The following is a 27930-nucleotide window of genomic DNA, read 5'->3' as shown; positions in this document are numbered from 1 at the left end:
ATGGGGTTTAGTATGCGCAAATAAAACTCCACGTTTGCTAGCACTCAGTGGCAGATGTCTTATGTCTTGGAGTGAAAGTGGCTACAATTACCTTCCAGAACTATCAGACATCAATCATTTTGATGACAGGCTTTGTGTCCGCCGTTTCAGAATACCCAGAGCAGAGTTTCAGATGCTATGTGATGATATTGGTCCAGTTAAGAGCAAATTATTCAGTCACATGACTTTTTAATGTGCATGGCATAAATCAGAATAAAATCTGATCAAATGCCTCATACTGTTATGCTAAAATTTTTTTACTTTGGATTGCAAATACAAAGTACAAACTCATGGTGTTCAAATTTAATATTTATTCAAGTCTCATCTACTTAGAAATGCATTTGTACAAGAAATTGCACATAACCCGATTATACTTTTCACCAAGATATAAAACTCTTGTCAGCAGGTTTAGTTGAAACCTCCAATGAAATCTCGTTTTCATCATTTCAACTATATTATTTGAACTGTTTGAGGCATTACTCAGTATTAAAGTACTTCATACAGCGAGATCATCTAATAGCATTCCATGAGAGAGATTACATCCAGCTCTTAAAATTAATAATTTAAGAGTAAACACTATAGACAGGAAATATTTACACAGTCAAACTGATACAGGAAACTTAAAACATTTGTATTAAACCACAAAATTTATATTAATAAATGAGATCTCTACATGCCCCTTAGGTGTAACATCCAACAGTCCATTACAGTCTGAGGGAAACAATTAATATAATATTCAGGCTTTGACTGTTGATCTTTAATTTTTAAAGTCTGAACATATTTTTATGTAAAGGAAACATTCAAACAATATTTTCATTTAGCAGATTCCTAACACATAATATTGATAAACTAGGGAGTATTTTGCACATTATAACAATTAAATCACTATTCCATCACTGACATCAGTAAAATGGAGAGACGTGTGGCTTGAGGAATATCATGGTTCGGAAAAAACATGCTCCCAAAACTCATTCCTCATGGCACCACTGTTCCACACAGGACACCCCCAAACCCCCATTAACAGTCACCAGCAGCACTCATGCACTAGTCTGTGAATAACTTCATTGCCAGTGGATGAGCTCTTTGGTTTGTAATATATAAAATTCAAACCAGTTACATAAAATACATCTATATACATCCACTAACACTAGTGACAGATTAATCTTTAATAGAATACTGTGACATCACCAATCCCATCAACACCACAAATCCAGATTGTCAGTGTTGGCAAATCCTGGACTCTCACGAACCTTCCAGTAGGTTCCGTTTGTCACCCACACTTCTCGTCCAGCGTGATCCGTGGTTTTTCTGATCAAAGAATAAATAATTGTACAAAGTTAATAATAATAAAAAAAATTAAAATACATGTATACACACACACACGATGAAATCAGTGTTTATTTCTGGCAGAGTATACTGGTAAAATAGATACACTAGGTGACAAAACACTGGGACTCACTTAAAGAAACGTGGGAGATGCTCCTCTCCCTTCTTGGCCAGTTCCTTCCGTCTGTCCCGCTGTTTTCCCTCTATTTCATCCTTACATTTATCAGCTTCTGCCACTTTACCCTCTTCAAGAAGTCTAGAGGCAAACAAAGACCCTTTTAACGAGTCTCAAACATCCCATTTATGGAACTTCAATATATTTCAACAGCCTCAAAGCCTTTCCTTTATGATGGGGCTGCTGAAGGAACTGTTGACTAGAGTTGGGTACTGAAAACCGATTCATAATTCAGAACATTTTTTTTTTTTTTAAATAAAAAAAATACCGGAACTAAGTGATTTATGACTTTCGGTTCCATTAACAGTTCAACAACTCGATGTGCATTCTTTTGCCGATGGAAACTGGAAACCGTGCTAAAATACTCTGACAGTGTTTTCTGCGACCACACAGCAGCACTGAAAAACCGCTATTGAATTAGCAGCACAAAACATACAGCACATCCAACTGTAGAGCCAGTTCTTTTGAATCTACACTGCAAACATAAGAGCACATTTCCTACTGAATGGATTACTTTTATCAGCCTGTTCTTTTTAGTGAAACAAAAACTTACTGACTCAAACCAAGAATTCAGAGTAATTACTGAATGGCTGTTGACAATGTGTAGTTCAAGATACACATTGAGTTTTTTTTTTGTAATTAGTGCCGCTTTATAAAAATTACTGAATAAAATATCTTAATTAAAATATGTGTAAACACACTGTTTGCAAGAATTTGTTCTAAAACTGAAAGACTTGCATGAGACAATGTACAAGGGGGGAAAAAGACATTATTTAGAAAGAAAAACAAACTTGTAAACAGTGATTGTTTACTTCATTAAAAAAAAAAAAAAAAAGTCAGTAATCTGGTTATGATTTTAGAGAAGCAAATAGTAATTTGTATTGGATTACTTGGAGTAACTTGTTTAGTTGTTGGTCATGAGTAAGAAAACCTATGCAGTTGAAGAGAAATCAACAGCAACGTTTTGGTAGTACAGGCGACGTTAACTTGTGTATTATTTAAAGGAATAGTTCACCCAAACATGAAAATTTGCTCATTTACTCACCTTTATGCCATCTAATAATTTACTCACCATTATGCCATCTCAAACTCATGTGTACGAGTTTCTTCTGCAGAACACAAATGAAGATTTGTAGAAGAATTTCTCAGCTCTTTTGGTCCATTCAATGCAAGTGAAATATCCAAATATGTAAGCTCCAAAAATCACTTAAATCAGCATAAAAGTAATCCATAACTCCAGTGGTTAAATAAATGTCTTCAGAAGCGATATGATAGGTTGGGTGTGAAACATGAATAGTTACGTCCTTTTTTTTTTTTTTTTTACTATAAATTCTCCTCCCTGCTCAGACAATCTCCACTTTAACTTTCACTTTTGCATTCTTTTGTTTTTGGTGATTCACATTCTTCGTGCATATCACCCCCTACTGGGCAGGAGGAGAATTTCTTGCAAAATTAAAAAAAAAATAAAAGACTTAAATATTGATCTGTTTCTCACCCACACCTATAACATACAACTTGTATGGATTCCTTTTATGATGCCTTTGTGCTTTCGAGAGTCAAAATTTTGGTCACCATTCACTTGTATTGTATGGACCTACAGAGCTGAGATTTTCTTTTAAAATCATACTTTCTTCTGCAGGACACAAATTAAGTCATACACATCTGGGGAGTAAATGAGAGAATTTTCATTTCTTTAAGCTGTAGAGTTATTAAAATTGCAGTTTTAAGGTTGTTTGAAAATTTTATATAACTTTACACAGAAAAGGTTAATAAGCGATTTTATCACCCTAAAATCAGTTTAACACGCATTAGATGTCTATTTGACGTGTGTATTTATATCTGGAAGATGTATTTTTTAGATTGTTTGCTCATCTGCAATGTGTCTACAGGACATTTCCACTCGAATATCAATAAGATATTCAGCAGATGTCTTTGAGACGTCTATGATTTAAAAGTAGATATACTTTTGTGATAAAATCAACATTAATTCTGCTGCATTGTGCTTCACAGAAACCTGGCTGAGTGAAGCCATTCTGGACAGCGAATTACATCTGCCGGGCTTCCTGCTGTTCAGAGCGGATTGCACCGTGGAGTTAATGGGGAAAACAAGAGGCGGTGGAATGTGTTTTTACGTCAACTAATGTTAGTGTACAGATGTAACAACGCTGAAGATGATGTGCTGTCCTAATATAGGTGTGCTCATCATCAACTGTAAGCCTTTCTACTTGCCATGGGAGTTTACTTCGTGTTTTCTTGTAAGCGTTTATATACCTCCACACACGTGTGAGCGCAGCGCTGCAACAGCTGGCTTATCAGAGACATGAAGCAACAACACCCAGACTCACTTATTATTATTCTTGGAGATTTTAACAAGGCAAATCTCACACATGAACTGCCCAAATACAGACAGCACATTACATGCCCCACCAGAGACATATACTGGATCACTGCTACACAAAGGATGCATATTGCTCTGCCCCACGTGCAGCTTTAAGACTCTGATCACTGTCTGGTTCATCTTCTGACCTACAGGCAGAAACTTAAATTAGCTAAACCTGTAGTAAAGACTGTAAAGATGAGGACCAATGAAGCAGAGCTGGAACTACAAGCCTGCTTTGACTGCACTGACTGGAGTGTTTTTGAAGCTGCAACTACTGACCTGGACGAGCTCACAGATACTGTGACATCATATCACTTTCTGTGAGGACATGTGCATTCCTACTAGGATGACAACACCACCACCACATGGTTTACAGCAAAACTCAGGCAGCTTCGTCAGGCCAAAGAGGATGCTTACAGAAGTGGGGATAAAATCTTGTAAAATGAGGCCAAATACAGACTGACAGAGGAGATTACAGTGACTAAAAGAAGCTACTCTGAAAAGCTAAAAAAAAAAAAAAATTGGTTTTCTGCTAATGACCCTGCATCAGTGTGGAGAGGCCTGAAAGACTACCAACTACAAGACACCATCCCCCAGAATTGTAGGGAATCAACAACTGGCTAACAACCTGAATGTGTTTTACTGTAGATTTGAAAAGCCCAGTCACACACCCCACACCCGCTCAGACCTTCACAGCACACAAACATTTACACCTCCTGCCACCACCCTCCTCCCCTCTCCTGCTACTCAACATGCACTTACGATCTGTGAAGTTGATGTGTGCCGGGGCTTCCGGAAACAGAAGGCAAGAAAATCACAGGGCCCAGATGGTGTTTCACCCATTTGTCTAAAATTCTGTGCTGACCAGCTGGCCCCCATCTTCACGTAGATCTTCAACAGATCACTGGAGCTGTGAAGTTCCCTGCTGCTTCAAATGCTCCACAATCATCCCCGTTCCAAAGAAACCCAAGATCAAAGGACTTAATGACTACAGAACCAATCGCTCTGACGTCTGTGGTCATGAAGTCATTTGAGAGACTGGTGTTGGCCCACCTAAAGGATATCACTGAACTCTTTCAGGATCCCCTTCAATTTGCTTATAGAGCAAACAGGTCTGTGGATGATGCAGTCAAAATAAGACTGCATTACATACTTCAACATCTAGACAGACCAGGGACTTACACAAGGATACTATTTGTTGACTTCAGTTCGGCTTTTAACACAATCAACACTGCTCTCCAATGAACTTAATTAGCCCAGCTCTATCTGTCAGTGGATCACCAGCTTTCTGACAGACAGGCAGCAGCTAGTGAGAATGGGGAAATTAATTTCCAGCACATGTACTATCAGCACTGGTGCCCCCCACTACACAAATGACTGCAATTTCAAGGACTCCTCTGTTAAGCTCCTGAAGTTTGCAGACGACACTACAGTCATCAGCCTCATCGTCATCTTGGATGAGTCTGCATACAGAAGGGAGGTTGAACAGCTGGCCATCTGGTGCAGTCAAAACAACTTAGAGCTGAACACGCTTAAAAACAGTGGAGATGATGGTGGAACACCCCAGCATTAACCCCACTCACCATTCTAAACAGCACTGTGGCAGCAGTGGAGTCATTCAGGTTCCTGGGCACTACCATCTCACAGGACCTGAAGTGGGAGACCCACATTGACCCCACATTGAGGCCCAGCAGAGGATAGTTCGGACTGCTGAGAGGATTATTGACGCTCCCCTACCCACCCTGCTAGAACTGTACACATCCAGAGTGATGAAAAGGGCTGGTAAAAATCACTCGACCCCATTCACCCACCACACTTCCTCTTCGAACTGTTAGAGCACTGAGCACCAGAACAGCCAGGCACAGGAACAGTTTTTTCCTCTCAGGCCATCCACCACATGAACAGTTAAAACTGCCCCCAAATACTTTCCTTTGGTCAATACAACCATGTGCAATATTCAATCCATCCATTCCTACTTATATCCATATTTCATTTATATTCTTTAACATATCCTACCTCTTCTTCAATACATTACCTGCACATAACTGTATTTCTGTATATAAAATATTCAAACAACATTATTGTGCTATTGTATATATATCTGTTATTGTTTTTTATTATTTTTTTATTTTTTTTTGTGTCACTATGTGTGTGTGTATGTTTAAATGTAAGTTTGTATGTATGTATATATATGTTGCATTCTCTTGCACTGGAAGCTTCTGTCACCATGAAAAATTCCTAGTGTGTGCAAGCATACTTGGCAATAAAGTTCATTCCGATTCTGCCACAAATGCTGTCGAATGAGCTTAATTTGTGTTGAACCCAGAATATTCCTTTACACGGATACAGGGTTCCCACTCTTTTCAAGGCACACATTTCCAGTACATTTTATGCGCCCAGCAAGTATAATTTAAGCAAAAACTCATGCGTCCATTTAAATAGTGAAGTTTCTCTCACAGAAATAATGACAACATGGACAGGTCCAAGGATAAATATTCGATGTAATAACTGTTGCATTGTTTCCGTCCCGCAGGTTTCATTTTCTTGGCATTTATGTTCGGTTTTAGTTTGAGGCTAAAGCTCCAGCCGAGTAGTTCTCTTTTTTTTTTTTTTTTTTTTTTAAATATTATTGCTTGATTCCCTTCAACTAATTGTGCATATTTGTGACGTAACCTCAGGTTAATAAAATTAGTAAACTCTGTTTTTCCTTTTGCTCAGAGTTTAAAATTAGCACCCACCAACCTGCCAAATGTAGATATTTTATGCGCTGTGGTGGGTTCTGAGTTGGGCGACATGTGACAAGAAATACTGTCAGACACAAAAGACGCACACTTGAAGAAACACATTTGATTATATTTTGAAGAACAAATGAAAGAAAACCCTCTGATGCGAATATCTGATTCGCTGTGTATTCAGAGGCACTCTGCCACCCATAAGCGCAGCGCTTCTCATGGAACACGCGCATGCAGAGTGCTCACCGTTTCTGCTGTTTCAGTCATATGAAAATAGTTTGCAACTACAAGAACAGTGTCGTCCATGAGAACGCTGCAAATTATCTCAGACCATATCAGGAGGTGCTCAAAGTTTAGTTCGCTTGATTTCCACGGAGCATTTCACTTTTACCCGCATTGTGAATGCAACATCGCTTAATTCCAAACATTTGTGGCTGAATACATAACCATACAAAGCAAATGACATGCAGCGACATTAATGAATTGTCATGCGTGTCATCATAATTCACTACAGCCTAAGAAGTGGTCTTTTATATACCTTTATGAATAACAAAGCAGCTGGTAAAAAAATAAAAATCAAAGTGGCTGGTGAAATGGGCATTCACAGCCACTGTGGCCGGTGGGCAAAAACATTTTGTATTGTTTTACCCCACAGTTAGCTATGAAAACAAAATTTTTCCATTTTCCTGCTCCAATTTGCTCCACCGCTGAACTACCAGCATCACTAAAGAATTTATATTTTGCCCACATAACAAGTGTTTCAGTAGGTGTCACGGAGGAATTTATGATCTTGCCATGCAAGAAAGTGGGAGATGGGCACAATAAACATTGAAAACATTTATTTGGAAGAGAGAGAAAAAAAAAAAAAAAAAAAAAAAAGGCAATTGCTTTGATTGCAGAGAATAAGAGGACTCGTTTATGTTTAGGTCTTAGGTTTTTTTGGTGAATTTAATTACTGTAATTCAATAACTGGGGTCCCTGGATACTCTGAAAAGATAAGGTAATAAAAATAAATTGAGACATTCAATTTCTCTTCAGAAATTTGAACACATTTATTTTTTTCTCCCCAATTTGGAATGCCCAATTCCCAATGCGCTCTAAGTCCTTGTGGTGGCGTAGTGACTCGCCTCAATTTGGGTGGCGGAGGACCAATCTCAGTTGCCTCCACATCTGAGACCTTCAATCCGCGCATCTCATCACGTGGCTTGTCGAGCGCTTTACCGCGGAGACACATCGCGTGTGGAGGCCCACGCTATTCTCTGCGGCATCCACGAACAACTCACCACGCGCCCCACTGAGAGCAAGAACCACACATTATAGCGACCACGAAGAGGTTATCCCATGTGACTTTACCCTCACTAACAACCAGGCCAATTTGGTTGCTTAGGAGACCTGGCTGGAGTCACTCAGCACGTCCTGGATTCGAACTCGTGACTCTAGGGGTGGTAGTCAGCGTCAATACTCGCTGAGCTACCCAGGCCCCAAATTTGGACTGTTTTAAAATATTTATTATAGCTTTGTACTCCAAGACATCATTTGTGAGGCAAAAACGTGTGAAAAAGTTGGGGCCGAGGTTGCGCTGACGCGTCACTTCATAGACGTCAATGTATTAGGCAGCACTGACGCGAGTCATGTGAAAGCCCGTCAACGTGTATAAGAATCAGTCACTTACGCATTAATAACCCTTCCGCCCTTTTCTCTCAAGGTAGCAAGGTAGACTCAAATGCTGAGGTGAACGAACAACATGCCCCTCTCATTCAGTCGCTCCGTATATGTACCAGGTCATTCAATATGTTTATGAATGAGAAGTTTCACAAGTGCCGCTTGTCACACCGGGTTTACACATCCATCGTGACTGTACGTTTCCAATGGCGCAGAAGAACTCCGCTCATTGTTGCTCGCAATGATACAATGCTCCCGCTTTGGGGCGTGGTACAGCAAGTTTGTATTGTCTACGGATGTCTTCTCAAATGGCATACTATACACATGTGCACTATCACTATGCTTCTACCATATTGATCCATGGCAAAAATAGTAAGAGTGGTATGGTAAGCCAGTCTGGATGGCACCCCGACCTGAATTAGGTGGTGGAGGAGTGTGACGAGGAGGAGGGTGTGACCGGGCTGTGAGGATGCACGAGGGAGTTTTATTACTTGCATTAAACAGATTCTTTGAGGTCACGATTAGTTCGTACCATGCAGGTTTTTGAACAAAGATAATAATCTGTATTGTCCTAATTGAGAACATTTGTTTTAACAGTGGTTCACGAGCACATTTATAATGATCTAAGCTGCACGGTCGTGACCGGTCCGCGAGTAAATGCCTCTGCGTTCACGCCACTTTATCCATTGAGACATGCTGATAATTGGTCCAGATAATGCGGTCTCGTTTAGCTTTTGGTGGGAAAAAATTTAGGTTGGGATAACAGGGGAAACCTCTTTAAATATTGATGAGAAAAGCGCTTACTGATTGGTCAGTTGGACGTTCCCTTCACCTGCCATCCTACATTTCAGAAATTAGCTTGCAAGGCACATGAAACGAGGTGGCGGGCCGGATTTGACCAGTGGGCTTTGAGTTTGACACCTGTGCAATAGGTCAAAATGATTATTGATGTTCACTCTTCATCTCTTTGGGTAGTGTACCTTTGGTCTGGACGGAAGCGTGTGTCTGTTGGGGGCAGTTTATCCTTTATGCCAGGGGTCAGTTCATTGAGCTCTCTGGCATACTGAGAGAAGCCAAAGTAGTCAAAGTAATCATCTGGTTGAGCATCTGCAAATTAAAATACAGAAAATTACATCTCAGAACATCCTCAACAACTGAATGTGAACAGTTTGACATTTTGTTAAAACAAAGTTCAGTTATGACAACTCAGAACAAATTGAAGGTGATATAATATAGGGCTATGACAAGTTGGCAGGATTGGTCTTGGTAGACTGGATCTGCCATGCTACTGTTGCTGAGCAAGTACAAAGACCTTCTACTGCTAAAGCATCTCCTTGAAGCAGATCTAGACAGGTCTTTGTGTGCTGCAGTGAACCCAGATTATCTATAAACGATGGAGCAAATTAAATGTTGACAAAAAGAGTACATACATTTATTGGCTGACAGATTACATGCCAAAGGGCGGTCATCTTGTACCTTGTGAGACGATTTTTTCATGACTCAACCTAAAATCATTTAAAACACACTTATGCTATCCTTTGCAGATGTGTCAAATACTTGCTGATCTAAATGATTAGTTGAATACAAACAAAACTCATGTTCCAATTGAAATTGTTAATGGTCAGTTCGTCACTCACTGGGCTTCCAGATGCATTGTGGACTGGGCAGTGTGTCACAGAAAATGCCCTCATGCCACGATCCACCGAAGCGATGCACGACTCTGCCGCTGCGGTCCAGGACACTGCCCTGCACCTCATTCTTACTGTTGTCTTCACCCCAGTAACGTGACTGAACAGACAAATTTAAAGCATAGCAAGTGTCAAATTGTTTGGTTTATAGATTAAACAGTGGAAAGGAAAATATTAAAATGGTGAATGGGTTGTCTTAGTGTAAATTCTAATTAAGCCATCTTGTTCATCCAATTTATTAAAACGATCTGTTATCATGTTAATTACATGTTGTGTTCTAATCACTGAGCGGATGCACAGGTTACAAACTCACCAGTGAGATTTAATTAATACTTTTTGTAACGTAATGACATAATTGACACATAAAAACAGAGGCCTGTCTCATGGTAATTTCCATTATAAAATAAGTCCTTTTGACCTGCATTAATGCTAATGATAGCATCCCATTAGCTTTGAGCAGACAGTGAAGATTGCACTTTCATGAATCTAAATTGAACTGAAATTCACAAATATTACATCACTAAATGTGTAATATATTACATATTTTGTGGACTTAAGCTTTACTATTTACAGAGAGTCTTACTTCATCCTGTACAGGACATGCCATAACTGCATACTGTTGCGATAATGTGAGTAGTGTACCAAACTCACTTTGACAAAGGTGATTTTGCAGGTGCACTCGTCGCTGTTGATGTTGCGAATGAGGACGTCACCGTAGTGCTCGAGCCATCTCTGCTGACTGAACACGTTGTGAATGCATGTCACTGCTTTATTCCACTCATAATGATCATCGTAGCTGAAGAGAAACAGATCAATTATTAATTTTGCAAAAAAAAAAAAAAAAAAGAAATTAGATATCAGCACAATCTCATGTTTACTGCTCGTAGATATAAAGTATGAGATATACAGTTGAATGTTTGATTTGCAAAATTCAGAGTATTATATATTTTGTTTTTTTTTAAACCAGGCCCCTGATGAATCACGTCCATGACTTTAAAGTCGAGTGCACTTTGATAATTTAGAACTGAAAGGGTACCTTTTTCAAATATACAGAATTGGCAACTTCATGTAACTATTATATTTGGAAGAATCAAAATGCAACAAAAATCCTCAACTACATCTATTTTTTTTTTGTTTTTTAAATGAGCTGTTCCCCCATCTTTCACAATTTTCTTTTTTGAAAGAAGGTAACCTCAGAACACATTCGAAATACTCACTTAGGTAGAGCGACATTAATCATGCCTGTCGAAATGAATTCCACAGACTTCCCCCAGAACTTATTCTTCCATCGCTGGTCTGAAGGGAATTTAGGAAATGTAAGGATTAGGGGACATCTTTCATAAAGATATACCACTTTCTTTCACAGAGCATTTAAGTCAATTATAAAAGCAAAATACGAGCAATGCTGATTTTACTGAAGCAATCCACATGAATAGTAAATGACTATGTGAGGTAAATTACCTTGCCAAAAGGCAAAGTTCTCAGACTCAGCGTGGCAAGCTGACAAAGGTGGGTGATGACTGACCTAGGAAAAACATAAAACACCAAAAAGCAAAGAAATAAAAAAACAATACCCTTCCAATGTGGACTTCAACAATATATAGTAAAGCGCTCATACCTGCTCTGCAACATAACGGAAACCGCGGTCCTCACGCATACTCTCGTACGTTTCTCCTAGAACGGGGTTAAAGGGTTTGTACCGATTACGCCAGCTGGCCCAGGCATAGCCCGAGATAGAGAACGCAGCCACATAAACCTAGAAAACAAAAAACATCACCCTTTAAAAGAATCCTACAAGCATATAAAGTAATGCAGCAAATGCAGTACATGACTCAGGTCAGCTCAGAATAACACTACAGTATTCAAATGTTATCGCATCCACACTGCCCTGGGCTTTATGAAGGATGCCTTATTTGTCCGATGCATCTAGCTGTATGGTAGCACGTTAATTTATGTTCAGCTCTAGGTAACAGCTCCCAGTTGCATCGTTTCACGCACACGGTTGGAAAATGGCAATGGAAAATGCTTCTTCCATTTTCATTCTGGTCTTGCATAGCTGCAAACAGGACCTACTCAATTCATTTGACATTTTTAGATAATGTTCACATATCACGGTTGAGACACAGAAATTAAGTAAAATTACTGCAGAAGGTGTCTACAAAAAGTAGGAGCATCTGTGAAACTTTATAAAAGAGGTATATATATATATATATATATATATATATATATTTTTTAAAACAAACCACTTCCTTTGCAAGGTCATTGAAGTAATGTTTATTTTAAAGACCTTGTTTTCATTTCCATTCTTAAATTTAAAATATATTTTAATCTATATGAAGTATTAAGTTATGGTTAGAGGAGAGCTGGTTTAAGGGGATGTGAGTGATAATGTCAGAATCTTGATAAAATTAGAAAATCAAAATGATATTGCACATTTGTGTCAAGATAGTCTCTTCATTAATTTCCCAGTAGAAATGCAGTTATTTTCAAAACTAACGGCAACAAACATGTTTTGTCCCATGTCTCAGGTGCTTCTCCATTTTCTTTGGTCATGCCCCCTTTAAAACAAGAAAAACTTTTGCACCCCACCCTTTAATCTGATGTTTAAAATGTTTTAATTGAAAACACCTCTTAAAACAAATTTTTTTGATGACATGAAGTTCAAATACAATGAAAACTAAACGCATTGTGTTTTCACTGTTTTGCTGAATACTGAAAAAAGTTAGACAAAAAAAAAAAAAAACTATATGAAGTATCTTCTGTATACTTCATGCTACATAAATACAAAAATGTTTTAATTATGCCTATCCACATCCCAAAATATAATAAGTGATACTGCTTGAAGGAACAATGTTAATATATAAAAGCTCGCTCAAATAATTAACTTCCGTCATCGTTTACTTCTGTCATTACTGTTTACATATGTGCAGCAAGCACGCCTGACACCATACGAGAAGAAAAAGGTGAAAAAAAGGGCATGCATTGATTCTTGCATTCTTCACATAAAATTTCAATGTGTGAAAGTGAATGAGGCAATCTTCCACGCCACACTTTGAGAACCACTGTCTCAAAAATCTGTGATTGTGTTCAAATTGTTTTGAGATGTAAAACGTGTACACTGATAGTAAATAAACCTTCAAAAGATAACAGTAACTGAAGCAGGGTCTGCTGCATCCTGCAAGACTACAAGAATCACACTTCAAATAACCTGTGAAACGCTCACAAGAGTCGTCAACCGATAACTGCTGATCACAAACTTAAGTTCACATCTTTATTAAACTAAAAATGGATGAAAGAGACTCTGTTCTTACCATTCTTTGGTAAGGGTCATCTGTGTGGTTGGCGATATCCAGCAGTTCAGAATATTCCAGCTCTTCACTGACACGCTGCAGAAAACTGAGTGGCTCATTGAGAGCGACAGGCATGGAGACACGCGACAAATCCTTCCCGATGTTGTTGTACAGGATGGTGAGGATGCCGATATGGCTGTTGTCAGTGCTGTGTGCAGGAAGCACCGTGCGTCGTCCCGTGTCCTGAGCGGTAGAGGGCAAATCTGGCGCACTAGATACATTGGCTCTGTACTTCATAGTTACTGTGGCTGTACAATTGAAGACAAAAGAAACATACTGATGAACAGATGAAGGTGTATGGATAGTGGCCCAGTGTTGGGAAAGCCATTTTAAACTGTAGCTTCCCAAGCTTAATTTCAAGCAGTTAAACTATCTTTTTTGAAAGAGTTACTTGACTCGTTAACTACACTACAAGCCTGGAATGGCTAACTAATTATTCAAAAGCTACTTGTTTGAAAACAGATGTCATTTAAATGCTTTGAATCTAGACTTCACAATCGGACCAACTCTTAACTGCTGTTATTTTAAGGTGGATGTAACATGAAACAGAAATGTGCCTAAATTACAGTTGTATGCTGATTCAAATGAGAAATAAAAGACACTACTTTAAAAAAAATTGTCTGGTGCCCATTTATATGAGTATTTAGATTAAGAGAATAACACATTTCTAACAGATGTAATAATGCCTTAAACCATAATGAGACGATCAATGAACAGCATGTACAAACACAAATCTCTGTATACATAAAGAATATATATGTCAGCAGCCAGACTGTGCGCGTAGCGGTGGTTTGTGTGTTGTGTGTGTGTATTGTGCATTGTTTGTCTCATGTCATGTCTGAATTAATGTAATTACGAGATGGCAACTCAGAGGTTCACAACACAACAAAATTAGCCACAATGCAACAGAAACAAGCAACAAAAAATTAACTGAAAATAAATTTTTAAACACTGCATTTTAATTTGTGTGGCAGTTCCAACTCAATGCAGGTGAGATCATGATTTCATTCAGTCTTATTTAGGTTGTGTTGTGGTTTATTCCTGTTGTGTTTTTAACAAATATTTGCTTAGTTAATTTTTTTTTTGTGTAGGCCACCGTAGTTTTTGGTTTCTACGCCAACACTCATAATACCAAAACGGCTTTGGTGATAACAGCAAAATATTTTGCACTACATTAATTCATTGATTAACCTCTATATATGTTGTTGCAAAATGTTTAAGGACAAAGAAATCACTCCAGGTAATGATGGCATAATAAAATAGTAGACTATGTCAAACAGAAATGTGTTCAGTTCCTTTAACTGTTGAGGATGCTGCCATTTTGGTTCTTTTTGCATGACAACACAACCATCTGCGACCATCCCATTGTGTAACTTATGAAATGTGATCACAATAATCAGAAAGGGAATAGGCAAAAACATCATACAGATCAAATAGTCATGATGAGTCGTAACAGAAGTCTCAACCTGCAAAATACAACAAACTCATTGCTTGGACTAACAAACTAGTGTTTTTAGCCATCTCACCTCGCTGTGAGAATTATTTCAAGATATATGCACCTTGTGATGGTGTGTTTGGGCTAGTTTTAATCAGGATCCTTTGCTGTAAGTAACAGTATGCCATTTTCAATATTTCAACAGAATGATTGCCCCGAAGTAACACACAAACATGTTTTTGCCCGATTAAAACCAGCCCTGAAGCAACGTAACAAGGTGCAGAGATGTTGAAATAATCCTCATAGAGCGTCACAAGCTTGTATCGCAACACTAGCCTGTTTTTCACTGTCAGACACACTGTGTATAGGCAGGCTCACTGACACGAGACTGTCTGAAGGAGGGAAGATGCAAGAAGTCAGAGATTCACAGCCGCAAGCAAAAAAAAGTAACAAATTATCGGCAGTAATTCCTTCACAGGTGCCATAATAATATTTAGATTATATAAATATATCAGCCAGTGTTCTTGACCACCGATATATTGAGCATCACTAGTATTTGTGGTAAAACCATAGTAACCACAAAATTAACCACAGATACTACAGACATGGTTATGTACAACATATCTAAAGTAAAACCATGGTTAAATTTACATAAGGTTATAAAAACACAAATAGGGCACCACATTAATGGGTTAAACTTTAAATTGAACATAAATTTAAACCTAAACACTGATAAAACTAGAAAACATCCTATTTTATATAACTGAATCAAAATAAAGTGATAAACAGCAGCAGTTAAGCAAACTAGTTAATTTACATGAACTGTCCAAAAGAACTGCCGTAAGTTCCTAACGGCAAGTATAAAGGAATTGTTCATTGTAACCGGATCATTTACATGAACTCTGAAACTTTCTTAAATTCACAAAATTCAAATTCACCTTCCAAATGATTCACTTCACCAATTCAGTTTCCCAGCGCTACTTGAGCAAGAGAGGACAGTTTGGGTGAGTGTGTTTGATTACTCGCTCAGCTCCAGTGCTGCGTTCACCATATGACAAATGTGGAGTTTTGTGAAACTACAGTGCTTACTCATTGGGAAATGTAGCTCATTACTGGGAAAGCTACAATATTGTGAAATTGCTGAGCTACTGTTATGCTGCTGAACAATGTGGTTAAGCTAATAGAGTCGCTACTTCTAGTTACCCCTCAACACAGTTGTATATAACCGCATAAAGTATTTATAAACTTTGTGGTTGTCAAACGCATGTGGAACATAGAGTTGAAGTCAGAAGTTTACATACACCTTAGCCAAATACATTTAAACTCAGTTTTTGGCAATTCCTGACATTTAATCGTAGAAAACATTCCCTGTCTTAGGTCAGTTAGGATCACTACTTTATTTTAAGAACGTGAAATGTCAGAATAATAATAATAATAGATAAACACATGCTTTGTCTGAATGTCACTGCATTAGATAAAAGAATTTAGTGTGGTTTAAGCACCAAAATAACTTTTGAACTGAACTGTACATCACTCAATACAACTTCCCTGAAAATAACTACAATAACGGATCATTTTGGCCCCATATATGCTCATGATTTACTCTAAAGTAACGATCATCCTGTAAGCAGCTGATAATTGTGATAATTTAGTGTTCTAAAATTGTAGATGTACCGTGACCTTCCTCAGGTTCAGAGTTGCTTGTGGTGACGTCGCTCAGGCCAGATTCATCAGAAGTCTCATTTTCAGACAAAGTCTCACAAGCCACCTCACTCGCATCAAAATACTCCGCTGTTGAGTCAGTCGTTGAGAGTGTGCGGTACAGCTTGCGGCCCTGAGAGGGGCTGGGCTGTGAACAACACAAACACATTAAGAATCAATCGAAGTCCATCAAAATAAGAGACAATTTGAAACTGAATGGAACATGAACACACCTGATCCTGACGCACCGTGCAGTAAGACTCATCCGAGGATTCAGACGACAGCGACACAGAGTGAACTCTGGTTAAACGCGACTGCATCTCAAGCTACATACAAGCAAAGACTAAAAGTTAATCAAAGCACTTTATTTTGTAACAATAGTGTTCAGAAGGTTGTTCAGAAGGTCACCTTTGAGAGGGTCGTGCACAGTGTAGCCAGCTGATGTGATGTGGACTGCCGAAGGTCCGGCCCCGCCCAAGCCTGTCTGACCCGCTCACGCTCCACGGCGAGGGATTCATGGATGGATTTTAGAGATGCATGAACTGCAGAGACACATAATTTTTTATAATCCCATGGCTTGTTGATCAGCAAATTGTTCTCAACTAACAGACAGCTGTATCCGAAGTATGAATGTGTACCTCTTTCACACGTCGCATAGATGTCCAGCTGCAGTTTCTGCCCTTCCGGTGAGGACACCTCCGGTGTGGACAGCTGGGAATAAACGTAGTTTGGGATGGACTGAAGGGAAGCGGCCAGACCAGACGATGTTCCCAAATGACTAGAGGAAAACTGCAGAAAGAAAAGCCAGAGATGAGGACAATATAACAACACCTGGACGTATAGATAGCAGAAAGATGACAAGACATTGAAAACTGGTAATTATTTTTTTTTATCTGAATTTTAGAATGTCACAAAATGCTGGATGGAAACACCAGGATGTGAATAAAATCTCAAATTAATAAAATTATATATATATATATATATACATATATATATATATATATATATATATATATATATATATATAAAAAGCCAACAATTATCCATGCGATTATCAGCCAATCGTGTGGCAGCATAGCAGTGCATAAAATAATGCAGATACGGGTCAGGAGCTTCAGTTAATGTTCACATCAACCATCAGAATGGGGAAAATGTGAACTCAGTGATTTCAACCGTGGCATGATTGTTGGTGCAAAACGGGCTGGTTTTAGCATTTCTGTAAATGCTGATCTCCTGGGATTTTCACACACAACAGTCTCTAGAATTTACTCAGAATGGTACAAAAAACAAAAATCATACAGTGAGTGGCAGTTCTGTGGACGGAAACGCCTTGAGGGGTCAACAGAGAATGGCCAGACTGGTTCAAGATGACAAAAAGGCTACAGTAACTCAGATAACCCCTCTGTACAATTGTAGTGAGCAGATTAGCATCTCAGAATGCACATGTCGAACCTCGAGGCGGATGGGCTACATCGGGTTCCACTTCCGTCAGCCAAGAACAGAAAACTGAGGCTGCAGTGGGCATACCATCTGTGTACTTCAGTAGAAATCCAGATTTTTGTCAGACCAGGTGATGTTTTTCCAATCATCTACTGTCCACTTTTGGTGAGCCTGTGCCCACTGCAGCCTCAGTTTCCTGTTATAAGCAGACAGTAGTGGTACCCGGAGGGGTCTTCTGCTGTTGTAGCCCATCCGCCTCAATGTTTGATGTGTTGTACGTTCAGAAATGCTTTTCTGCATAGCATTGTTGTAACGCGTGTTTATTTGGGTTACTGTCACCTTCCTGTCAGTTTGCACCAGTCTGGCCATTGTCCTCTGACCTCTGTCATTAACAAGCCGCTTTCGCCCACAGAACTGCTGCTCATTGGATGTTTTTTGCACCATTCTCTTTACACTCTAGAGACTGTTGTACGTGAAAATACCAGGAGATCAACAGTTACAGAAATACTCAAACCAGCCCGTCTGGCACCAACAATCATGCCATGGTCCAAATCACTGAGATCACATTTTTTCCCAATTCTGATGGTTGATGTGAACATTAACTGAAGCTCCTGACCCATATCTGCTTGATTTTATACATTACACTGCTGCCACATGATTGGTTGACTGTCGATGTACAGGTGTACCTAATAAATTGCAGATGAGTGCAATTAATGATATATATATATATATATAAAATTTTGCTGGCTTGACGTGGATACTTTTTTCGTTCAATAAGACATGCATTAACTATGATGGAAACACATTTACTGAATACAATATCGTCACATAGCATCTTAAAATGTTGCTCCGGTTCTTGTGAAATGTCGGATACAAAGAAAATCATCAAAATGATTCTCTACTATCACTATCAAGTGGCGATTTTGTTCTCTTGAACACATGGGATGGAAATGCTGCTTTATTCACAAACTGTTATGCCATAACTATTTTTCGTATATATTAAATTCGCAACTTGGATGAAAACATGAAACCCAAACAAGAGACATGATAAAGTGCTGAGGTGTTACCAGAGCTTCATAAGCAACATAAGAGGATAAAGAAAAATTGAAGATTGAGGCAAAATTAAGACAGAATATATACAACAATCTTACAACACCAAGAGATTCGACTTGTGACAGTGTCCGTGAGTGATCCCAGATCTTTCCAGCCTTCTTTTTGGGCTTCTCAAGACTGAGATTCTGAAAGACAATCACGTGATCATGTTTATAATATTTAAATCTGTGTGATTGTACAACACTATTGTGGTCTCATATGATAGTGACCGAAGGCTTTGTGTTCACTGGCTAATAATTGACTAAGACCACACTGATGTACCTGCATGCTGATGCGGCGCTTCAGGTCAGTGTCTGTAAAGGGAAGACCGCCCTCATGACAGTGAAGTTTCTGGATTAAATGGGAGAGTTCGGCCAAATCCACATGACACCGAGCCAGTTCTGAGAGACATGTGAGGAAGTGAATCATGTCACATATCCTTGCAGTGCTCATCATAGACAGCTCTGACCACTGTGTAATGTTATCACTGCTGTATTGTGCACAGTTTTTCAATCTGGGGTCTTCAATCCAAGGTCTGTTGGTGACCACAGCCCAGTTTTGATTAAAGGGGAGAGTATTGAGCAGGTAAAAACACACAAGTACTTAGGTACTCATTTTGATTCTCAGTTAATCAAGTAGAGTATGTTTGTTCACGAGTTTGGCAGCATTGGCATTTTTTGCAAGGCTCAGGGTCCATGGAGTGGATAAAAGCATTGTTATTGAATCTATTATCCGCTATGGTATCACAACATGGTTTGGTAATCAGTCCGTTAAACTCGGATCACAACTCCAAAACTTGATTAGAAGGGCTGGAAAGTAATTCATCTCTTCAGGAGATATTTGAGGAGACTGTGAGGAAGCAGGGCCTTAAAATCATTTGTGACCCTAATCACATCCTTCACAAAGAGTACGAGCTGATGCCTTCGGGCAGAAGGTAGAGGTTACCAAACTGTAAGTTGAACAGGTATACATTTTCCTCAGTTCCACTATCAATCAAACTATTGAATAAGAATAATGAAGTGTTTGTGGGGGGGGGGGGTTATGGCTCTCATTGAGGAGGGGATGTGAAATATTTTGGTGTAGGGCATTTGTACAATATTTAGGTGTAGGACATCCATGCAATAGTATGGTATATAGTATGGTATAGGGCTTTGTGCAATATCTGATGTGTAAATGCATGTCAATTGTAGTTTATTTGTATGTTTGCTGCTATGCTGACTGTGTTCTTGCAAAAGTCCAAGACAAATGTCTCCTAAGGGAGACAATAAAGGCTAATCTAAATGTCTTTGTCACTTTGACATTTCAAGATTCTTATGTTGTTGTACATGGCCCTAAACTGGTTTTCCATACACTCATGGTGGTTTTAGGAAGCACAAACCTTGCTGACACATGTCGGCCTCCTGCGTCTGCTTGAGCCAATCAGAAACTTTACTGTTCACACGAGACGAAGAGGCTGATGGTGAACCTTGTGTCTCTGACCCGAACAGTGATGCGGAGCTCTGATAGTGTGGAATCTGGGAAAATCAACGAATAAAAAAAAAGATGTGAAAGACATACTGAAAACAGGAAAAATCTAAATTTATTTCAACAAACTGTTAAAAAGCCTCTTTGTAAGCCTCTGGAAACAAACATCAAACATTCCCAAGTGTGAATGTGGAATCAGTTTTTCAAGCAATAGCCGATGCATCTCAGTGGAGAATCAGCTTTACAATGTAGTGTCTGTGTCCTTTAATAATTCAACACTTGGAAACATTAAATTACATACTTGAACTGTAAACTGTAAATGTCTCAATTTTCTCATTAGGCAAAAAGCTGCTTCAGTTGTCTAACCATCACTCGGTTTCTCTGTGCAAGACTCGCCATGGCAGGCAAAGTGCTGCTGTTTCCTGTTGAGAGTGCTTGTAAAACACCCTGATGGACATTTATGGCCTCATTCTTCCTGAAGAGCCGATGAGCAGTTAGTTTAGTAAGCCAGATGTAGAAAATGTCATCACTCTTTGCCTGGAAATAGAAGTCACTTCAATTTAATCCACATATTAATCGATTACAAAATTCAATTTCAATACATGGACATTGTCGGTCAGACACACACCTTCACATGGTACAAGCTGTCTCCTGCGTCAAGATCAATGCGTTTAGATTTCTTGTTCACAGACATGACGGCAAGACTCACATCTAGAGCACCGTGGACCTTGCCTCTGCCGATCTGAGGATGAGCATACACACGTTTAGATGAACACAAGAAGTTAAAAAAAAATAAATAAATAAATAAAAAATCTTTGGGCTTACATCCTGTTGAGTTTTGGAGTATTTCAGAATTCCTTTATCCAGTACAAAATATCTCTAAAAGACAAAAAATGCAGCACATGATACACATGGTACATACATATATTGTATATGAAATCACCAGAATGAGTAAAAGTAACCATGCCATGTCATGTCACGTTACGTTACTCACTTTATGCCAGCCCTGTAGAGGATACTTGCGTTTTTTCATGAGGAATCCCTCACAAATGCCAGGAACACCGTTATTCCCTGTGACGGATGCAGCAGATTCTGTATCTGATATTACTTCCCAATCCCTGGAGTTCTGTGGCAGAAAATTTAACATTTATCAGTAAAATAGAAAAGCCAAAGTGATTCTGAGGCCACGTCCACACTAATCCATTTTCACTCTCATCCACACTAGAATGGCATTTTCCTCCACTGGAAATGGAGCATTTCAAAAACACACTCCATTACCGCATGATTTGGAAACTAAAAATGAAACTTTAAAACAAAAACTTAAGTGTGGATGTGGCTTGAGATTGCTCAAAGTCTCTTAGGTTTTCATTCAAAGAATACCATGTGAAATTTGTATCAAAGCGGTTAAATGTTGAAATGAATAAATTCACATACATTATGGTAGGAAGTTCTACACAGAATGTAAAAAAGTAACAGAACGTTTCTAACATTAAAGGATGTAGCCAAATAGGCCATTCAATATTGGAATCGGGTCTTTGACCTCCCCAACTCGACATCTATGACGCTTATGGCTCTGCAAACACTTCAGACAATAATTAATGCCAGCAGTACACTGACCTGTCGAGAGTGGCGTGAAGATCCTGAGCTGCCATTGCGCGAGTGTGTGGGTTTAACAGCCGAGATGACTGTCGATTTATCCAGAGCACTCATCACTGATTGGCTGCTACTCATTGGATAAGCGTAGTCGACCACTGATACAATCAACATATGTCTAGAAATCAAAGCTGCTCAAGGGCTCAATTTCTTCTTTCCATCAAATTAAATAAGTTCTGAGACACAAAAGACAAGCACAGAAATTAGTGAAAAACCATGCAGAAAAACCAGAAGGTCTTTAGACCAATTCACTTCAGGTTATTTCTCTTTCGCTCTACATTTTTTAGTGCAGATGAAACACGAATATGAGGAATGTGAATAATGTAAGGCAGACCTGGGCAATTGTCACAATTCTTACATTTTCCCTCTAAACGCACAGACTAAATCTACCTTCTATCTATTCTTAAAATAAACGCATACATTTGTTAATAGACAAGTCTAATTAGGACCTACATTATATGAAATTACTTAAAACCTTTTATTGATAAGCTGATAAGTCAAGAACAGTCTTCTTATTTCATAATTAGTGTTACAATAGTGCAAAAGTGACCACACACATTTTCAACCAGCTTGAATCCAAAAGTATTTTCCCCATTCATTTTTTTTTTTTCCATAGGGAGTTCACAACACCCTTCATAAAAGCATGAACCAAACCAACCAGCTCCAAGGTGAATCACAAAATACAAACTTTGATTTGAACCAAAAAGTATTTGAAAACTGGACAAGACAAAAAGGTAAAACACATCTTTCATGAGGGAATGAACTACAATGCCATGAACCATTGCGAATGGGGTCACTGTAGAGCTCTGTGATTATCTGATTGGTGGATCTCTCTCTTCAGTAGTCTAGTTCTTCACCAAGAATTCTGCTTTTAAACACGATTTCTAAAACATTTAGTTGAAATAAAATTTACTAAATGAAGTCTGACTCGATAGCCATGACAAAAATATATGTTCGGTACACTGACAGTGTTAACAGCATCTGTTGCTCAGGTTAACTTTTAACCAAAAACCCAGAGACAAAAACAGATAACCCAGTGATTAAATGCAAATGTATCAAAACTTTAGACAGAAGAAAAACACTGGACATCTTTCATATCTCAAAATAAATTTTTGTTGAGAACCTCATGTTCTTGTGGACTTGTTCAACGTCATCATTCACATAAAATTACCCAGGCCAGATGCGTTCTTGATCAGGCCGAATATCGATAATGCATCAGATGGTAACTTGTGGGCAAGAACCTCTTTAAAGTCCCAGAAGTCATAGCTGCACTACAGTGGCAGACGTTTGTTGCTTTTCCCAAAGGAGTTTCCCCACTGAGTTTTTGAAAGTCTGACTGCCCATGAGAATAGTCATCCACCTGTCAACATTTGCTGTTTTGCTGGGCGTCATTTTAATAAGTAGTGGTGGTGGCGTAGTGGGCTAAAGCATAGAACTGGTAAGCAGAATGTTGCCGGTTCAATCCCCAGAGCCACCACTATTGTGTCCGTGAGCAAGGCACTTAACTCCAGGTTGCTCCAGGGGGATTGTCCCTGTAATAAGTGCACTGTAAGTCGCTTTGGATAAAAGTGTCTGCCAAACGCATAAATGTAAAAATGTAAATGTAACAAAGAAACACTTGGAGTATTAACAGACTTTTGTTCTTTCAAGTTAGCATGACAAGACATTCATAAGATCGCAAGTCCACTCTATGTGTTCTTAGCATTGAGAAACACCCTGTCTCCTCTACAGTCTCTGCATTTCATTCTAAACAGGCCAAAGGTCACACATCAAACAGGAAAGAATGACACAGACAAAAACATCTGTAACAATGACCACTAAAATGTACAATCTACAGTGCTGTGTAGTAGTATTTGCCCCATCCTGATTTCTTCTGTTTGTGTATATCTCATTACATAGTTTCATAGTTTTTAAATGATGTTATTTATTGAAGCAAAAATGTTGTCCAATACCAACTGGCCCTGTGTGAAAAAGTATTTGCCCCATTAGTTACTAAATCCCCAAATCTATGAAACTGCATTCATAATGGGGTTCAGCTGGACTAGACACACCCAGGCCTAATTACTGCCAGCCCTGTTCAAAACAACACCTAAATAAAACTTTTCCAGCAGCACGAAGTTGGCTAAAAGGTCTCACCCAGTAGCACACTATGCCAAGGCCGAAAGAAATTCCATAAATGAGGAAAAAGGTGATTGAAATACATCGGTCTGGAAAGGGTTACAAGGTTATTTGAAAGGCTCTGGGACTCCAAAGAACCACAACAGCCTAGTTTCCATCCACATTTCGTGCTATTTTGTTATCGACAAAGCAAAAATGTGTAAAAAATGTTGCAAAATTTGACGTCTTCTGCCCGTTTCCATTTAAATGGCCTTTTATCGATAAAATTGGTGTGCGTGATGACGTCATGCCTAAAAAGTCGCATAAGTTTTGGTTTATCACAACAGAAATCTGCCCTTAAGCCCTTTCCATACAAAAATGTGTGTTTATAACTAATTCGCCTCCCTGATGTCCCTACTTTTTTTTTCTCCAAAGTTTTGGTAAAATGGAGTATTGAGACAATTCATTGAAATTAACCAGCTTACTGTCATCATAATTTCACAAATAAATGCAATCAGAAGATGAGAAATTGCAATCAAAAGAGAGCAGTTACCCTTCTGATAGGACTGTAATATTGGTCCTGATGTTGCGCCTATCGCAGGTTGCCACCGGTTCCAACCCGAAAGCAAATCGTCATTGCCCTGTTCAAGCTGGCATCCTGCACCAAGTAGTGGGGGAAACTTTCGGTCTTAGTATAAGGACCATCCATCCATTGTGTATATACTGTGTGCACAGCTATTAAAGAAAAACTGATGCGGTGTAATATTAGGGTTTACATATGATACATTCCTGATATTCAATAGGCTATTTTGAACAATCATCTAAAGCATTGCCTCTCAACTGCATTATGTCCCACATATTTGTCCCGTAACTTTTTGAACTTGATTGTCATCTCAAATTTTATAGTTTATATGTCAATCAGCTGACTTTATTAGTCTACAGAACAGGGTAAGGCTAATTTAAGTCTGTGTAAAGAAAAGGCATATATAGGTCTAAAAATATCATTTTTTTTGTTTGGTAATTCATTTTTTTTTAATTTAATGCTTTATTCGTTTGGTAATTTATTTAATTTAATATAGGGAATTTTGCCAGCATTTTTTCAAAAGTATAAACAATCATTTTATAGAATTGGGCTATTAGTGTTCCAAAAAAGCACACTGAAGCTTTTCTTCTAGTATTGTGCATATATTTTTAATTTAAAACATCTTTGTGCACAGAAATGATATGTTTTATGCTTTGTGGGCTAATTCCGTGTCTGCCGTCTATTATTTTGAATGGTGTGGAAAAGCAACTTTAATAAATAAATGGATGTCTACCACAAATTAATCACAAACAGTGGCCATTCATTTGTTCTCTGTGCACTTGTTGATGTGAACTCCTGGAGTGTTATGTTTGCAGTATCGGATCTATATGCTATTAAGATCAATCCATAATCACGTACAATAAATTGGCTTTTAAGGATGTATTCCTTGTCGTCATGATTAACACTGGCTAACGATTGGGGTAAATTCTGTCATGACACTATATTTTTGCATTAATGCCAATTTTCTCGACAAAGTGTTTCCAAACCAGTTTTTCGCGACATTTGATGTATCGACGTAGAGTTTATGCGCTAGAGTTAAACGGAAAAATATTATGTCAACACAGCGATAATTTGCGTTTCCATCAGCTTTACTTTGATGCGCTAAAACTTTTTTCGCAAAAAATCCTTGGATGGAAATGTAGTTAGTGAGAGCCATTATCTCCAAATGGAGAAAACTTGGCACAGTAGTGAACCTTCCCAGAAGTGGCTGATCTTCCAAAATTCCTCCAAAAGCACAGCGACGACTCATCCAGGATGATCCTCAAACCTTTTGGGAGAATGTTCTGTGGACTGATGAGTCCAAAGTGGAACTGGCAGGAAGATAGGGGTCCCGTTACATCTAGCGTAAATCAAACAAAGAATTCCACAAAAAGAACATCATACCTACAGTCAAGCATGGTGGTGGTAGTGTGATGGTGTGGGGATGCCTTGCTGCATCAGGGCGACTTGCAGTAAAAAATGAATTCTGCTCTCAACCAGAAAATCTTAAAGGAGAACGACCAGTCATCAGTCCGTGAGTTGAAGCTCAAGTGCAACTGGATTATGCAGCAAGACAATGATCCAAAGCATAGGAGTAAGCCCACCTCTGAATGGCTCAAAAGAAGCAAAATTCAAGTTTTGGAATGGTCTAGTCAAAGTCCTGACTTGAACCCGATTGAGATGCTGTGACAGGATCTTAAACGGACAGTTCATGCTCAAAAACCCTCCAGTGTGGCTGAACTGAAGCAGTTCTGCAAAGAAGAGTGGGCCACAATTCCACCACAGCATTGTGAAAGACTGATCTCCAGTTATTAAAAGCATTTGGTTGCAGCTAAAAGGTGGCACGACCAGCTATTATGTTTAAGGGGGCAGTTCGTTTTTCACATGGGTGATATAGGTGTTGGATAACTTTTTTTGCTTGAATAAAAATATATATATATTTGAAAACTGTATTTTGTGTTTACTCAGGTTGCCTTTGTTTTATGTTACATCTTGTTTGAATTTTTGAAACAATTTAGTATGAAAAAATACAGCAAAATAGAAGAAATCAGGAAGGGGACAAATACTTTTTTTACAGCAATGTACTTAAACTTGCCAAGATTAAGTTTTATCATTTACAGAAAAAAATAGTTTGTGGAAATTAAAACTCTGAAAAACTGAAATTAATGACAAAACACAATTTAACACTGACAAACAGTAAAAATGCTATAACTGACATCAGTTTCCTCATGAAACATTCATTATGTGCGAGTGTGTTCAACTCCAGTAACTTACAAGAATCTGAGCGATGTGATCCATCCGGTTTGAAAAACAAAAGATGTTTCATTTAAACTATTTTAAACTGTTAGTAAAGGTATGAACAGGCCACTGCCTTCTACTACAGTATCTATTCTTGGTCCCATAAACAGTCACGAAACAGCTCAACTGTTATACTATTAGAAACACATCTCACTGAGATTGAGTCTTTAGTAAATAATTTAAAGTGTTCAAACAGAACTGTGTGTGTGTGTGTGTGTGTGTGTGTGTGTGTGTGTGTGGAATGTGATCAGACCGCCCAGGTGAGTTCAGCGGAGTTTCACTGTACATCTCTCTCATACTCAAACATGTGCTGATGGATTTACTGTTTGTTTGGGATGCTCCAATTAAAATCAACGCAGATTTAAGTTACCACAGGATGTCTTTACCTAGACTACATAAAAACACATTCAAGTCATTTGGCTCCATGAAGCGAGTCAAAACAGATTATGGTAATCAGACTTTTCAGGAAATCACAGTCACCTGTCATTTGATTGGGCTTGTTTCGACTGTTTAATTGTTTTTAAAATAACACCAGTTCGAGTGACACGCTAAAGTCACACTAACTCATGACAGTGTAAAGTTCTAATTGGAAATGCCCCATCACGAGCTGGAGTAATTCAATAAAGGTTGTAGTTCATCACCAACTACAACAAACAATTCACAATATAACCGTCCGTAAATGAAAACATCTGTTTGTCTAAGTATATTGATGGCAAAAGAAGATATAAAGTTCACGCTGTCAACACAAACAGCTGCTTCTTGTCTCATAACACTGCTAAAACACAGTTTTCTTTAGAGATGAACCTATTCTTACCTGACACATGTGATGAGTTCCG

The 27930-nt window shown here is 38.6% G+C and overlaps 1 protein-coding gene across 2 annotated transcripts; it reads right to left on the bottom strand.

Moving 5' to 3' along the window:
* Window positions 1–336: 336 nt before the first annotated feature.
* On the bottom strand, window positions 337–27930 carry LOC127421056 (oxysterol-binding protein-related protein 7-like). Of its 2 annotated transcripts, XM_051663785.1 has the most exons (22): window positions 27909–27930; window positions 22102–22313; window positions 21479–21610; window positions 21310–21363; window positions 21113–21226; window positions 20851–21021; window positions 20399–20534; window positions 19303–19421; window positions 19080–19166; window positions 17127–17277; window positions 16897–17030; window positions 16722–16814; window positions 16462–16636; window positions 13314–13600; window positions 11621–11758; window positions 11464–11527; window positions 11220–11298; window positions 10654–10798; window positions 9952–10102; window positions 9295–9421; window positions 1499–1621; window positions 337–1347 (listed from the first exon to the last, which is right to left on the bottom strand). In XM_051663785.1, the coding sequence occupies exons 2-22, from the start codon at window positions 22249–22251 to the stop codon at window positions 1236–1238; spliced, it is 2742 nt and encodes a 913-aa protein (XP_051519745.1). In that variant the 5' UTR covers window positions 22252–22313; window positions 27909–27930; the 3' UTR covers window positions 337–1235. The 2 variants fall into 2 exon arrangements, with proteins under 2 accessions (XP_051519745.1, XP_051519746.1); XM_051663786.1 differs by lacking the exon at window positions 27909–27930 and having other exon boundaries at window positions 16468–16636; window positions 22102–22315.

This window comes from Myxocyprinus asiaticus, chromosome 30 (genome assembly GCF_019703515.2).
Source record: "Myxocyprinus asiaticus isolate MX2 ecotype Aquarium Trade chromosome 30, UBuf_Myxa_2, whole genome shotgun sequence".
Classification (NCBI taxonomy): domain Eukaryota; kingdom Metazoa; phylum Chordata; class Actinopteri; order Cypriniformes; family Catostomidae; genus Myxocyprinus; species Myxocyprinus asiaticus.
Note: the sequence above shows the minus strand (reverse complement) of the source record. Positions and strands in the feature narration are given on the sequence as shown.